Source organism: Chiloscyllium punctatum, chromosome 25, assembly GCF_047496795.1.
Source record: "Chiloscyllium punctatum isolate Juve2018m chromosome 25, sChiPun1.3, whole genome shotgun sequence".
Lineage (NCBI taxonomy): Eukaryota > Metazoa > Chordata > Chondrichthyes > Orectolobiformes > Hemiscylliidae > Chiloscyllium > Chiloscyllium punctatum.
Window position 1 is genome coordinate 21677346 of NC_092763.1, and position 16116 is coordinate 21693461.

Sequence of the window (16116 nt, forward strand, 5' to 3'; positions counted from 1 at the left end):
AGTTGTCTGGGGAATGGGAGGCGGAGTTGAAATGGATGGCTACAGGAAGGTGAGGTTGGAAGGTGCATACGGGCCAGAGGTGTTCCCTGAACATTTTCACAAGTTTGCAGTCGGTGTCTTCGATGTAGAGTAGATCACATTGAGAACAATGGCTGCAGTAAATGGGGTTCGAGGATATGCAAGTAAATCTCTGCCAGATTTGGAATGCTCCTTTGGGACCTTGGATGGAGGTGAGGGGGGAGATGTGGGTGCAGTTTTTGCACCTCTTATGCCGGCTGGTGAAGATGCCAGGTGTGGAGAGGGGTTTGGTGGGGAGTGTGGACCTAGCGAGGGAGTCATGGAGAGGACGGTCCCTGAAAAACACAGGTAGGGGTGAGAAGGGAAATATATTTTTGGTGGTGGTATCTGACTGTAGGTGGTGAAAATGACGGAGGATGATATGCTGAATTTGGAGATTTGTAGGTGGAATGTGAGAACCAGGGGATCCTATCCTTGTTGCAGTATGGGGGGAGCGGGTTTCGAGGGTGGAGGTGTGGGAAATAGAGGAGATGCAGTTGAGGGATTTGTTGATAACGGGGGAGGCGAAACCCCATTATATGAATTTGGGAAATGTTTGAAGTTTGTTTCCTTTCCTACATTTACATCAGAGATTGCTATTAATTCTTGTCATTTTAATCATCCATCACTCAATGTCACACATCACCCACAGTCATAGTCTGTACAATACAGTCAGGGATCACCTTGACCGTATTGGTTATGGTGAATTTTTTTTAAAAGACTGCCTCAAGTTTCAGCTGGATTATTGTGTCCAGTCCTGGGCACTGCACTGGACAGAAGAGGGTCCGAAAAGGCTGATGGGAATGATTCCAGGGATTGAGGTTCAGACGCCTAGATAGATTGACAAAGCTGTGACAGTTCTCTTTTGAGATGAAAAAGTTGAGAAGAGATTTGGCAAACCCCCTCAAACGTATGAAGGGGTTTGGACAGAATAGTTAGACAGAAACTGTTCCAATTGGCTGAAGGCTCAAGAATCAGAGAATTGAATTGAATTTATTGTCACATGTACCGAGGCACAGTGAAACGCTTTGTCTTGTGAGCAATGCAGCCATATCACAGAGTTAAGTAGCATAGATAAGTAAATAATATGTAAATAGTGGCAAAAATAAAAACGCAGGTACACGCGAATGTTAAGTGTTTGTGAATCCATTCAGTACTCTAACAACAGTTGGGTAAAAACTGTTTTGAAAACGGCTGTTGTGTGTGTTCAGGCTTCTGTACCTTCTTCCCGACAGTAGAGGTTGTAGAAGAACATTGCCAGGATGGGATTGATCTTTAAAAATGCTGGTGGCCTTTCCTTGACAGCGGGCCTGGTAGATGGATTCTATAGATGGGAGGTTGATCTTTGTGATTGTCTGGGCCGAGTTCACCACTCTCTGTAACTTTCTCCCATCTTGAGTGGTACAGTTGCCATACCAGGTAGTGATACATCCAGACAGAATGCTCTCGATGGTGCACTTAAAAAGGTTGGCAAGCATAATCACCGTCATTCCGAATTTCCTCAGCTGGCTGAGGAAGAAGAGACGTTGTTGGGCCTTTGTAACCAGTGTGTCCACATGAAGAGGTCAAGATTTAAACAGCTTTACAACATACTCAAAGGTGACATGACCAATGAAACGATGTTAAATAGTTCCTCAGCAAAAGATAGATTATTACATACATGGTTCAATGCCCGAGCAACTGATGAAACCTATTTCATACTTACCTCACATAATCTGATCAATATCTCCCCTAGACCCCTTACAGTATCCAAACCCTGACCAGAGAACCTGCACCCCTCCCACAGTCCCCACCACAACTTCCTCTGGAGACCTAACATCACCCCCTGATCTCTGATGATGTCAAACTTGGCCCCATCCTCCCACTCACTGTTACTGTTGGATCACCCATAACCCCTCCCCCACCATTCCCTTTTCCCCAATGTCACTGCTGCTGGAACTGACCCCCAAGACTGCCCCCTTCCCTCTCCACAAATTCTCCCACTAACCCCAACGTCCCTTAAATACTGCATTATTTAGCAGGGTCTGTTGCTATCCTGCACCATGGTTCCTTACCCACTTGACACCCTACCTCTCCTCGTTGTCACCTTATCCACCTGGCAGCCTGGCACCCTGCTCCAATCCACATGGCACCCTCCTGCTATCACCCACTTAGCTGCCACTCTCCTATCAGTCTAGTACCTTCCCCTCCCTGCACCCTAACACACATTTACCTTGTGAACTTACTAAATGACAGCAGCTGTTAAAGTGGCTGTCGTGAACATTAAAATGTCAGAAGTCAGCAGCTGCCTGCTGTGAAAAAGGTCATGTTCTGCCTTCCTCAGGCAGGCTCTGTGCTGTGAAAGAATTGTCAGAGTGAAAATTTGCTTCCATATTTCTGAGAGAGTCCTGAGTTGAATCTCCTGCTCAGAAATATGGAGCTCCATTCATTCATTCTGACAAAAAAAAAGAGTGGTGTGGCCAGGTGTGTGAGACTCCCCTTCCCTGGGAAATCCAGCCCATTATAATCCTTAAAGTCTTCTACAATAACTACTACTGAATACTTTTGATGAAACTTTTTATACTGTAAAATTTTAATTTGGTTTTATGATTCCTCATATGACAGACTTTGTCAAACAAGAGAACAAACAGATTGAGCACCAGAGCTGGACTGTGCTGAGAGTGAGTGCACGGACTGTACCTCTGTGTTCCGATCTACGCATAACCTTACCCATGTAATCAAAATGATTAACTGATTCAGTCAGAGTGAAACAGTGACCCTGGTTATGTTGAAATGGAACGCAACATTTAAATGTAATACTGAAACACATTCCACATTTTTCAGACCCACTCTGCAATCTCACTCTGAATGATGGATATTTTGAAATCGTTAATACAACATGGCTGCAGACAAACAATGAAAGTTGTCCAAATGGATCAGAAATCTCCATTCCTCACCAGGGCCCGAGTGAGCAATACTGGGAGTAAGTACATTGCTGCAGATAGCTGCACCAATAACCTGCATAGCAGTAGATGGTTATTTTAGTGAATTTAGATGGTTATTTAGTGAATGTCCTGTTGATGAAATGTAAGCTGTTTGAGTTTGATAGAGGGGCTACTTACATCACAAACCTGTTACAAAATGGCATCATTGGCAGCGACCCTTTGCCAGTTAACAGGCTTCTGGTTTCAAAACCCTGCTTTGACAACATTTATATCACAAAAAAGTTTTAAAAAATTATTCATCAAGGAAAATATTCATCATCAGAATTCCTAAACATTAAATGTTTGAAATTATCAATGATCAATGTCCCTTTCTCTGCTTTTAATTGTGATATTGTCTTGTATTTAACATATAAACCTGGGAATTGCATTTAGATTAATTGTCTGGAAGTAGATACCATGTTGAACAATATGAAGGAACTAAGTTCACTGGGAGACATAGTGATTAAATAAAATCAGTGCAAAGTGAGGCAGTCAGTGAAACTCTGCCATAAACTCCTTCAAATCAAATCCCCTCTGGTCAACAACATTAGCACTCACTGTTAAAACAAAGATCTGTGTTGAAAGACAATAGGAAGAGTGAGATAGGTCAGAGAGAAGATCAAATCTCATCGGACCTCTTAGGAACAATTTTTAAAAACTACAGGCAAACTTTATGATGTTCAAATCTACATATCTTTATTTCATTAAGTACTTAGGTGCTTTGTATCTAATCGTTAATATAGACAATGAATTTTATCCTGATACAGATGCTCTCTGTTTTCATTTCTTTCAGTAAAGTGGTTTTACACCGTTCCAGTTCAATGGATGAGACTGGGGAGATAGTCTGGTATTTAGCTCTCTGTCTGCTTCTGGTCCGACTGATAGTTGGGGCAGCATTATCGAAGGGAATTAAATCATCAGGAAAGGTAAATGATTGTGATGAACACAGTGATAATTAGTGATTAAGAATGAATTTCTGAAACAAATAAATTAGAATTTATAATTCACTTGTGAAGGGGCTGGTTTATCTCCCAGGTGATGAAGAATAATCATTGGGAGAAAGCAATAAAATGCTGATAATGTCTGTAAGAGGATAACACAACATATCTGACATTCCAGTATCAAGTTACACACCTCACCTCCAGTAGTTGCTAAAGTTGCAGAAATATGTTAATAGCCTTGTCGCAGTTACTGTTTGTGGAATCTGTTTGGGGTGTGAGCCACGTGACGTAGGGTGAGATTTAAGGCAGAATTCTGACATGGTCCATCTCCATCAGGAACAACTCGCTGATCTTTTATGAATTTGTTGAATGTTGAGGTGTGTTTCTTACTAGGCAGTAAGGGGAACTGTTTAGTGCCTTATTAATGACACTAATTGTTGATTAATAGCCCATTTCCTATCTTACCATACACACCAAACAAACCAGATGTTGTGAATCCTTGGTCTAGAAGTCAGAGCGAGTACCTGGCAACTTCAGGTCACTACTGACTGTGCACAGCTTCCATGTTGCTCACCATCAAACACCACAATCCATGGGCCCTCACCCACAAACATTGGCAGATAGTATTTGCCAACACTTTGTGACAATCATGGGATGTGGTGAGGATCAGGGGGCAATTAAGAGCCAACCTTTATTGCTGTGTGTCTGGAGTCACATGTATATCAAGACCAGGCAAGGATGGCAGATTTCCTTCCCTAAAGGACATTAGTGAATGAAATGAGTTTTTTTCAAACAATTGACAATGGATTCATGGTCATCATTAGGTTCTAAATTCCAGATATTTGTTAACTTTAAATTCCACTATCTGTTCTGGTAGGATTTGAACCAGAACATTACTTGTGTCTCTAGTATTGCAGTGATAATACCACTAAGCCATTGCCTCCCCAGGCTGTGAGACATCTCTCACTGTGTAGAGGAATGTGTGCGGTCCTTATCTGCAGGGTATTCCTCCACTGACTGTGCTCACAGCTAAGAACCTCCTTAGCTCAGTTATGAAAATAATTTGTGACAACTAGGTACTTCTAAGGAGCAATAGGGGCCCTGTATGGTATAGTTATGTCATGCACCCACAAACACATCAGGACATTGAGTGATGCCATCTGTGCCTCAACAATGAGGCTTGTGTTGTCACTCAGGCAATAGGATTCGGGAATATAGAGTTCAGGCATCCCCAAGAAACAAGGTGTCATCGACATGTGGCTATAAGAGGGCCATATCACAACACTGTGGCATTTATCAACAGAAAAGGCGTACATTCCATTAATGGTCAGGTGATCTCTGACCACTCTTTCCATTTCCTGGAGTTATGTACCTGTTACCTTGGTAACTGCTTCATTACTTTTCCAGTACGTTGACAACTGTTTCAGTGTCACCTCTTCCCCTCAGCAAGAACTGGAAAGCTTCATTCATTTTGTATCCAATTTCTACCTTCCTAACCTTCACCTGGTCCAATTCTGAATCTTATCTTCTCTTTTGCACCCTCTGTGATTTATGGAGCTAGGCCTGCTAAAGTTCACTCAAAAGCAACAACTCTCACAGCTGCCTTTTGACTACATTCCTGCTTCTGTCTCTGTCACATTGATCTGATGTTGCAACCTTTCACACCGGCACTTCAGATATCGTTAACTTTTACTGAAACCATGGGCTCCCAATATGGCCATATCCTACTCTCTGTTCTATTTTTCTTCAGTTCTATTGACAGGTCAATGACCTGAAATGTTAATTATGTTTTTCTCTCTCTCTGCAAGTATTAGTCAAATTGCTGAGTACCTCCAATACTTTTGTTTTTATTTCCCAATACTCAGCATTTACAGTGTTTTGCTTAAGTAACTGTAAGGATATCTATTGTATTATTACAAGCCATTTGGGCATCGTTGGTTATGCCATCTTTTGTTGGTCATTAATATTTACCCTTGAGCTGTCTCCTTGAACTACTGGAGTCGAATTGGTGTCAGGACACCGTCAATATTGTTAGGGAGGGAGTTCCAGGATTTTGACCCAGCGACACTGAAACAACAGTGATATATTTCCAAATCAGAATGCTGAGGGCCTTGCAGGGTAAATTGCAAGTGATGTTGTTCCCATGTATTTGCTGCCTTTGTCCTCCTTGATGGTAGACGTCATAGATTTGGAAAGTGGTGTCTATGGAATTTGGTGGGTGGTATACATAGCTGCCACATTGCACAAGTGATAGAGGAAATGAATATTTAAGATGGAGGATGGGAAAAAAGGCCAAGTTTTTGAAAGGTTTATTGTCTCAAACAGCATTTCCCATCGAGATGATGTGAAAGATCACATAATAGAAACATGTAAGAAGAAGCTGCATAGATTTCACTGAGTTGGCCATACCTCTGGAAAGCTGTATACCGTTGTTTGAATGTGTTAACAAACTGGGAGTTGTATAAACCTGCAAATAGCTCAGTATCTCTCCTAAGTTCAACTAATTAAATACATAACACCAACTGAGAGGCTTGCTCGGTCATGGACGGTGGAGAGGTTCATGAGTGTTATGGGGCACATTTATTTAGGCAAGTGTGGAGTATTCCATCACTCTGCTGACCTGGGCCTTATAAATGATGGTTAGATTTTGGGAAGATTTGGAAAAGAGCCATTCACCACAGAGTGTCCCACCTCCAAATGGCTGTCGTAGCCACAATATTTATATGGATGGTCCATTGAGGTTTCTAGTCAGTGGTAACCCCGAGGATGAATAAATGCCACAGGAAGGTGGCTGGATTCTCATTCATTGGAGACGGTCGGCATCAGTGTCTCAGTGTTTAGCACTGCTGCCTCACAGCACCAGGGACCCAGGTTTGATTTCCTCATTGGGGCTGTCTGTGTGGAGTTTGCACATTCTCCCCGTGCCTGCGTGTATTTCCTGGGTGCTCCAGTTTCCTCCCACAGTCAAAGATCTGCAGGTTGGGTTGATTGGCCACCCTAAATTGTTCATAGTGTCCAGGGATGTGCTGGCTAGATGGGTTAGCCATAGAAAATGCAGGATTACTGGCATAAGGTAAGGAGTGGTGGTGAGTCTGGCTGAGATGCTCTTTGGAGGATTGGTATGGACTTGATGGGCCAAACGGCCTGTTTCCGCACTATAGGGATTATATGGTCATTATTTGGTACTTGAATGCAGTGAAGTTTGCTTAGCTCAAGCTTAAATGTTACCAACTCTTCCTGAATATGGGCATGAACTGCTTCACTATCCTAGGAGTTGGGAATGGTATTGAGCTTTGTGCAATCTTCAGCAAACATCCCCATTTCTGACATTATGATGGAGTAAAAACATTTGATGAAGAGCTGAAGGTGGCTGGGTTGCAGACCTGATTGTGAGCAACTCCAAAAGAGATGTCCTGGGGATGAGTTGCTGAGTCCCTAGTCACCACAACCAATTTCCTTTGTGTTTGGTCTGACTCCAGCCAGTGGAAAGTTCTCACCCCTCCATTCCCCACCCTGCTGTCGGTTTCCATTCCCTTCAATTTTACCAGGACTCACTGTGGCCACATCCAGTCAAATGCTGCTGTGCTGTCTCGGGCAGTCTCTCTCACCTCACCTCCAGGGTTTGGCTCTTGTAACCATACTTGGACCAAGGTTGTTGTAAGGTCAGGAGCTCAGTGAGCATGAGGAGCCTGAATTGAGTAGCTAATGAGTAAGGAACAGTTGCTAGAATGTCAACTATCCTTTCCATCACATCACAGACGATAGAGAATGTACTGATGGGGCATTACTCGGTCAGATTGGATTTGTTCTGCTTTTTGAAGATGCAGCATACCTGAACAATTTTCCACATTGTAGTGGAATAATTTAGCTAGGTCTGCAGCTAGTCCTGGTACATTGTCAAAGTCTGCTCAGTAATAACTGATTGTACATGTGTATTCATGTTTTTGTTCCTCAAATAAATAAAATGTAATTAACTTTATTTGATTATCTTTATTTTGTTATTTCTATTGTTTTATCAGTGGGTTTAACACTTTTTAAATGAGCACATTTATAACAAGGTCTTGCAAAGCACTAGCTCAAGATGCAAACCCTGTGAAACCACATGAAAATGTGATCCTGTGTGTATCCTCCATGTCATTATTCCTCTCCTGGTTGTCTTCTGCTACACTTGACACACTGATGAGAATCCTGTTAGTTTGCCATTTAGTTGGATAATGTTGTCTTTATTGCGAGGAGAATGGAGTATAAAAGTAGGCAAGTCTTGCTGCAAAGGTACAGCAGCAACTGTTTTGGTCTCCTTCTTTAAGGGGCGTACTTGTTTTTGAGACAGCTCTGTCAACCTCTCTGTGCTAATTCCTCAAATAAAAGGTTTATCTTACAAAACACATGTTTGAGCAGTTTGGGTCTAAAGTAACAGAACTTCAGGAGACCGAGAAATAACCTTCAAAAATTCTGAATGATCTTCACAGGCTTTTTCTCCTCATGGGAGAATCTAGAACAGGGAGCACAATTTCAAAATCAGGCATCTCCAAGTAAGGTAGAGTGAAGAGGAATCTGTTGCTTCGGAGCATTTTTAATCTATCAAATGCTCTTCCTCAGAAAGTAGTAGAATCTGGGTTATTGAATATATGCAAGGCAAAGTTTTTAAATCAATAATTTATCAAGAGAATTAAAGGCTATGGAGAGGGGGTGTGTTGGGCGATCAGGCAGGAAAGAAAAGGTATGGTTAGCACCTGATCAGCCAGAATCTTATTGCATGGTGGGGCCGCATGGCCTCTTACTGCTTCGAGATTTTATTTTCTTCTTTTGTACCACTAATACAGGAAAATCTAACAATGTTCTCTCCGCGCTCAGGTGGTTTATTTCACTGCGACATTCCCTTATGTGGTTCTGACAATACTCCTGATCCGAGGGGTTACCCTGGAGGGAGCTTCTAAAGGAATTGAATTCTACATCGGAAGCCAGTCAGACTTCTCCAGACTGGCTGATGCTGAGGTAAATACAGCAATATGAATTCTTGAGTCTTTATTATATTTTTACTCTTTTTGGGATAGTCAATTTAAAATCAGTGCCTTACTTATGAGTCCTTCACTAAATGTCAGTAAACCAGATTTAGTTATTGCAAAGTTTTAATTGAGCTTGTGATGGATTCAAAAGAGTCAATTTAGTGTCAAGATCATCCTGCCATTAGCAGGAAAGAGGGTCAGTCATGGTCTGTGGTGGAAGAGAGGATGGAAATTGTTGGGGAATGATGACAAGGAATGGGATGCAACAGAATTCCTCCTTCGTGCCTCCTTCTTTCTGAAATCTTGGAACTGATTCAGGTCTAAGAGTTTCAGGTGAAATGCCTCATTGACGTATGAAGCCAATATTGACCCACATTTTTCTGTATTAGTGGTGCTGGAAGAGCACAGCAGTTCAGGCAGCATCCAACGAGCAGCGAAATCGACGTTTCAGGCAAAAGCCCTTCATCAGGAATAAAGGCAGTGAGCCTGAAGCATGGAGAGATAAGCTAGAGGAGGGTGGGGTGGGGAGAGAGTAGCATAGAGTACAATGGGTGAGTGGGGGAGGAGATGAAGGTGATAGGTCAAGGAGGAGAGGGTGGAGTGGATAGGTGGAAAAGAAGATAGGCAGGTCGGACAAGTCAAGGAGACAGTAACTGAGCTGAAAGTTTGAAACTAGGATAAGGTGGGGGAAGGGGAAATGAGGAAGCTGTTGAAGTCCACATTGATGCCCTGGGGTTGAAGTGTTCCGAGGCGGAAGATGAGGCGTTCTTCCTCCAGGCGTCTGGTGGTGAGGGAGCGGCGGTGAAGGAGGCCCAGGACCTCCATGTCCTCGGCAGAGTGGGAGGGGGAGTTGAAATGTTGGGCCACGGGGCGGTTTGGTTGATTGGTGCGGGTGTCCCAGAGATGTTCCCTAAAGTGCTCTGCTAGGAGGCGCCCAGTCTCCCCAATGTAGAGGAGGCCACATCGGGAGCAACGGATACAATAAATGATATTGGTGGATGTGCAGGTGAAACTTTGATGGATGTGGAAGGCTCCTTGAGGGCCTTGGATAGAGGTGAGGGAGGAGGTGTGGGCACAGGTTTTACAGTTCCTGCGGTGGCAGGGGAAAGTGCCAGAATGGGAGGGTGGGTCGTAGGGGGGTGTGGACCTGACCAGGTAGTCACGGAGGGAACGGTCTTTGCAGAAGGCAGAAAGGGGTGGGGAGGGAAATATATCCCTGGTGGTGGGGTCTTTTTGGAGGTGGCGGAAATGTCGGTGGATGATTTGGTTGATGCGAAGGTTTGTAGGGTGGAAGGTGAGCACCAGGGGCGTTCTGTCCTTGTTACGGTTGGAGGGGTGGGGTCTGAGGGCGGAGGTGCGGGATGTGGACAAGATGCGTTGGAGGGCATCTTTAACCACATGGGAAGGGAAATTGCGGTCTCTAAAGAAGGAGGCCATCTGGTGTGTCCTATGGTCGAACTGGTCCTCCTGGGAGCAGATACGGCGGAGGCGGAGAAATTGGGAATACGGGATGGCATTTTTGCAAGAGATAGGGTGGGAAGAGGTGTAATCCAGGTAGCTATGGGAGTCAGTGGGTTTGTAAAAAATGTCAGTGTCAAGTCGGTCGTCACTAATGGAGATGGAGAGGTCCAGGAAGGGGAGCGAGGTGTCAGAGATAGTCCAGGTAAATTTAAGGTCAGGGTGGAATGTGTTGGTGAAGTTGATGAATTGCTCAACCTCCTCGCGGGAGCACGAGGTGGCGCCAATGCAGTCATCAATGTAGCGGAGGAAGAGGTGGGGAGTGGTGCCGGTGTAATTACGGAAGATCAACTGTTCTACATAGCCAACAAAGAGACAGGCGTAGCTGGGGCCCATACGTGTGCCCATGGCTACCCCTTTGGTCTGGAGGAAGTGGGAGGATTCAAAGGAGAAATTGTTAAGGGTGAGGACCAGTTCAGCCAAACGAATGAGAGTGTCAGTGGAAGGGTACTGTTGGGGACGTCTGGAGAGGAAAAAACGGAGGGCTTGGAGGCCCTGGTCATGGCGAATGGAGGTGTAGAGGGATTGGATATCCATGGTGAAGATAAGGCGTTGGGCTTTACCACATTCTTCTGTGTCAGGGCCATAGAAAGGGCCACTCTGGATGAGCCTTGTCCTTATCCACTCCGTCTCAATGATATTTGGTGCTGCAAGTATCTGGAAGTGGGAGGGATAAATGAGACAACATTGTCTCCATCTGAAATTTAGAATCTACACCTGGAGTGAACATTGGAAAGTCACTGATTATATCCTTAACCAATCAGATTGTAGTATTTTGAACTTAACAATGCAAGGACTGAGGCAGTAAAGGAAAGTGTAAGTTTGAGTAGGTGACTTCAATACTGTGAAATCATTCTTCCAGTAGTTAGTTTAACTTCCAGAGATTGTGACTGGTAGTAAATAAACACTTGCACATCATTAAAAGGTTATTCAATGTAATATTGCGTGAAACAGATTTCTGAGTTTACAGCATAAGGATAGAGATTTCACTGACCACAGTGAGTACAAATAGGCAGACTGGGAGATACCATTTTAGGAAGCTGACAGTGGACTAATATAGACTGGATAACAGCAGTTGGAATTTTGTATTCTGTTCAAAAACACAGCAGTGTTTGTGAACGGAAAATAGTGAACACTATTACTTCCTCAAATTTTCTGACAGCAATTGGATTTGATTTCCATTTATATTATTTATCCACTTTCTACATGAATCTGCAGATTACAATGTAGTTTTACAGTGGCCAGTAACAACTATTGCTTGGCACCTGTTGATATTAAACCACTTTGGTTGCTGTGATATTGCTACAATTTTAAAATGAATCATTATTTGTGCTGAAACGTGTTATGGAGATGTACAACATGGTGAATGCTGCAAATAATGAACTAAGAACATCAGAAATTGGAGCAAGAGTAGGCCATCCGGCCCATCGAGCCTACCCCGCCATTCAATAAGATCACAGCTGATCTCTTCGTGGGCTCGGCTCCATTTATGCTCCGGCCACTGACCATACCCATAATTCCTTCACTGTTCAATAATCTATCTGTCTTTGCCTTAAAAACATTCAATGAGCTAGCCTCAACCATTTTACTGGGCAGGGAATTTCACAGATTCACAACACTTTGGGTGAAGGAGATCCATCTCAACTCAGACCTAAATCTGCTCCCCCTTATTTTGAGGCTATGCCCCTGCTTCTCATTTCACCTGCCAGTTGTAACAACCTCTCTGCTTCTACTTTAGCTATTCCTTCATAATTTTATACGTTTCTATAAGATTCCCCCTCATTCTTCTAAATTCCAATGATTGAGTCTACTCAATCTCTCCCCATAAGCTAACCCTCTCAAGTCCAGAATCAACCCAGTGAACCTCCTCTGCACCCCCATCCAGTGCCAGTAAATCCTTTTTCAAATAAGGAGACCAAAGGTGTACATAGTACTCCAGGTGTGGCCTCACCAGCACCCTGTACAGCTGCAGCATTATACAGCTGGAATTTTGTATTCAGTCCAAAAACACAGCAGTGTTTGTGAATAGAAAATAGTGAATACTATTACTTCCTCAAATTTTCTGACAGCAATTGGATTTGATTTCCATTTATATTAAACCTGCTTTTAAACTCCATCCCTCCAGCAATGAAGGACCATAAACCACTTGTCTTCTTAATTAACTGCTGCAACTGCAAACCAACTACTTGTGATTCATTCACAAGGACATCCAGGTCCCTCTGCTCTGCAGTATGCTGTAATTTTTCACCATTTAAATAATAGTTCATTTTCTTGTTATTCTGACCAAAATGGATGACCTCACACTTCCTAACATTGTACTCCATCTACCAGACCCTTGCCACTCACTTAAACTATCTATATTCCTCTGCAGACTTTAAACGTCCTCTTCACACTTTGCTCTGCAAACCATTTTAGTGCCATTTGAGAAATTTAAAACACTAGACTTGGTCCACAACTACAATTTATCTATTTAAATCGTAAACAATTGAATCCCAATACTGATCCATGGGGCATACCTCCTTTATCTTAGGCACCTTTAACTTCGGCAGCAGGCTTTCATGTGACACTTTGTTGAATGCCTTCTGCCTTCTGGAGTCAGTCACTGAAACCCATGGCTGGTGAAGAATATATCAGACATCCCAGGGGAAATTTGGCAGTAAGTGATTAACAGTAATGATGACCGTCCTGTTTAATAAGAGATACTGTTAATCCAGAGGGAGCTACTTTGGTCAGTCCACCATGGATTAAACATATGTGTCCTCATATGATTTTCAAGGTTAACATCATGTTATCCTTTGAATAAGTTTGTGTTTCATTTCCCTCCAGACACTAATTCTATTTTCTATTTACCAGGTCTGGAAAGATGCTGCAACGCAAATTTTCTTTTCCATTTCAGTGGGTTGGGGCAGTTTAGTAGCATTGTCATCCTATAACAAGTTCCATAACGACTGCTACAGAGATACCATCGTTGTCTGCATGGTTAATTGTGCTACGAGTGTGTTTGCTGGATTTGTCATCTTCTCCATCCTGGGACACATGGCTCATGTACAAGACAAGCCTGTTTCAGAGGTTGCACAGTCAGGTAATTAGAGCTGTTCTAAATATTCAGGGTCAGACAGCTTTAATGTGCTGTCTGAAGTGAATCAACCTGACGTTCTAGTGTCTAGGCACTATGATCAATCCTCAGATCCAAATCGATAACCAGGCTCTGAAGAGCAACACATTGCCATGATGTTTGACTTATACTGGACGGAGATTGGAGCTGAATAATGCAATGGAATACCTGGAATTGAACCTTAGCTCTTAAAAGTGAGCTTTTGAAATAATCGCAGAAACGGCAATATCAAAGCAATCAAGTAGCATTATAGTCCAGTACAACATCTATTATTTAACTTAGAGTTACTGTTTATATGAGCCATGTTTAATTTTTTATGAAGAAAATTTGAATGAATTCCACAATGTCAACTTATACTTCTAATCTGAAACACTTTTGTTTATTTATGACATCAATTAAAGTACTGTATTGTGGTCTCAAATCATAAATTGTTGAAAGCACATTTTCCTGAAAGTTTTTTATGTGAAAAACCAGTTTCATATGAACATTCTGTGCAATGCCAGTTAAATTAGATTAGATTCCCTACAGTGTGGAAACAGGCCTTCCGGCCCAACAAGTCTACACTGACCCTCCAAAGAGCAACAGTTATATCTGTTGATGATGCTGTAATAAATAAGTAATAATGACCAGGGCTGCACTGTGGTTCAGTGGTTAGCACTGCTCCATTTCAGCATCAGGGACCTGGGTTTGAATCCAGCCTTAGGTGACTGTCTGGCTGTGTGGGTTTTGCACGTTCTCCCAATGTCTGTGTGGGTGTCCTCTGGGTGCTCTGGTTTCCTCCCACAGTCCAAAGATGTGCAGTTTATGTGGATTGGCCATGCTAAATTGTCTGGTAATGTCCAGGATTGTGCAGGCTAGGGCAACGCAGGAATAGGGTGGGTGTCTGCGGCTAGGTGGGATGCTCTTCAGAGGGTTGGTGCAGACTCAATTGCCTAAATGGTGTATTACCGTGCTGTAAGGATTCTATGATTCTGGGTAAAGTTATAAAACATAGTTCATACACCAATCTGATTATTCTAGTAGCCTGATCACTGAGTGGTTCTACAGCCTGAACCTGGGCAGGGACATAGGGACAGGGGTAGGCCATTCAGTCAGTCTAGTCTGCCTTTCTACTCCGTATAATCCTGAATGATCAGTGCCTTTTACTCATTCCATTCTCTACCTCTGTACATCACTGGGAATCTTTTTCTCAAAATATATTTATGAGATGAGAGTGTCATTGGCTAGGCCAGCATTTATTACCAATCCCTAATTACCTCGAGGGCAGTTAAGTCTGGCTTGGGTCTGGAGTCACATGTAGGCCAGATTAGGTTGGCAGTTTCATTACCTAAAGGATGTGAGTGAAACATAGTTTTTTAAAATGATAATTGACAATGGATTCGTGGTCATCATTAGTCTCTTAATTCTAGATTGTTATTGAATTCAAATTGTACCAGCTGTTATGGTGAGATTTGATTCCAGGTGCCCAGAATAATGTGCGTCTCTGTATTAACAGGTCAGTGATAATACCACTAGAGCAACACCCAACCCGTTCCCCCCCCCTCCCCCCCCCCCCAACCCCCCCTCAAATTATATCAATCTCTGTCTTAAATCTACTCAAAGACTGAGCTTTCACAGCCCTCTGAAGTGGAGAATGTTTCAACCCCTGAGTAAACTGATTTCTCCTCATCTTGGCCCGAAGTGACATCCCCTTTCGTTTTTAAATTGTGCTCCCTGGTTTTAGATTCTGCAGGCACAAGAAACATCTTCTTTGCAGCTATCCTGTCATTCTTATTACAACACTGTGGTGAACCCTTCTACTAATTAAACCAAACACCCAGAAGAGCTCACCTTGCCCCATAATCTGATAAAATATGAGAGACAGAGAACTCCCAAACTTCACTGTTTAAAGAAAAAAAAATCAATGTATTCTTTAACTCTAAAAATGAACATTAAACAACAACTATTTACAACTCTAATCCTCCTTTCTCTTAAATGTTTGTTATCTATGTCACACTGTATAACTATATACTGTTCCCATAAAAACTCATATTAAAATTGCATCAATTTAATTTCAAAACCAGACAGTGGCTGTTGTTTTCGGTGTCCTGTCTTCCTCTGGCTGTAGCTCTCCCTGGGTCATCTTCAGTCTTTTGCTGCAAAGATGTTTCATGTGAAAAAGGTGCCTTTGATAGAGAGTGTGATGCTGGCAGTTAGTCTGCCGATGGCACTTGGTCTCTCCCTGTCTGTCAAAATATCTGCTTCTTTATGCCCCAAGCATTGGATCGTCTCATTGGTTCGAGATTGGCAAAAGCATTAAATTCAAATTCTGTTGGGTTTTAATATCCTGGGGCATAATTTAAATTGATTGGTTAGATTTGAATTGTGGTCAAAACAACTGAAGTATCTAGTTTACAGCCAAATGTTACATATTTTCAATTTTCCAATACACTCTGAGACTTCTAATCAGTCACATGACAGGTGCCTGCAAGCTTTCAGTGCAAAACAGCTTTCACTCTCTCTTAAAGGTGCATCAC

General features: G+C 42.7%; 1 protein-coding gene and 1 pseudogene across 2 annotated transcripts in view; one reads left to right on the forward strand and one right to left on the reverse strand.

The window, feature by feature from the left end:
• LOC140495621 (sodium- and chloride-dependent neutral and basic amino acid transporter B(0+)-like) overlaps positions 1 to 16116 on the reverse strand; it is a 228720-nt pseudogene that overhangs the window by 149030 nt on the left and 63574 nt on the right.
• Positions 1 to 16116, forward strand: part of LOC140495745 (sodium- and chloride-dependent neutral and basic amino acid transporter B(0+)-like) — a 31297-nt gene that overhangs the window by 3268 nt on the left and 11913 nt on the right. For both annotated transcript variants that reach the window (XM_072594798.1, XM_072594799.1), the window contains 4 exons: positions 2881 to 3019; positions 3814 to 3946; positions 8816 to 8956; positions 13339 to 13567. In XM_072594798.1, the coding sequence (XP_072450899.1) occupies positions 2881 to 3019; positions 3814 to 3946; positions 8816 to 8956; positions 13339 to 13567 (642 nt within the window). The remainder of the gene's footprint in view (positions 1 to 2880; positions 3020 to 3813; positions 3947 to 8815; positions 8957 to 13338; positions 13568 to 16116) is intronic.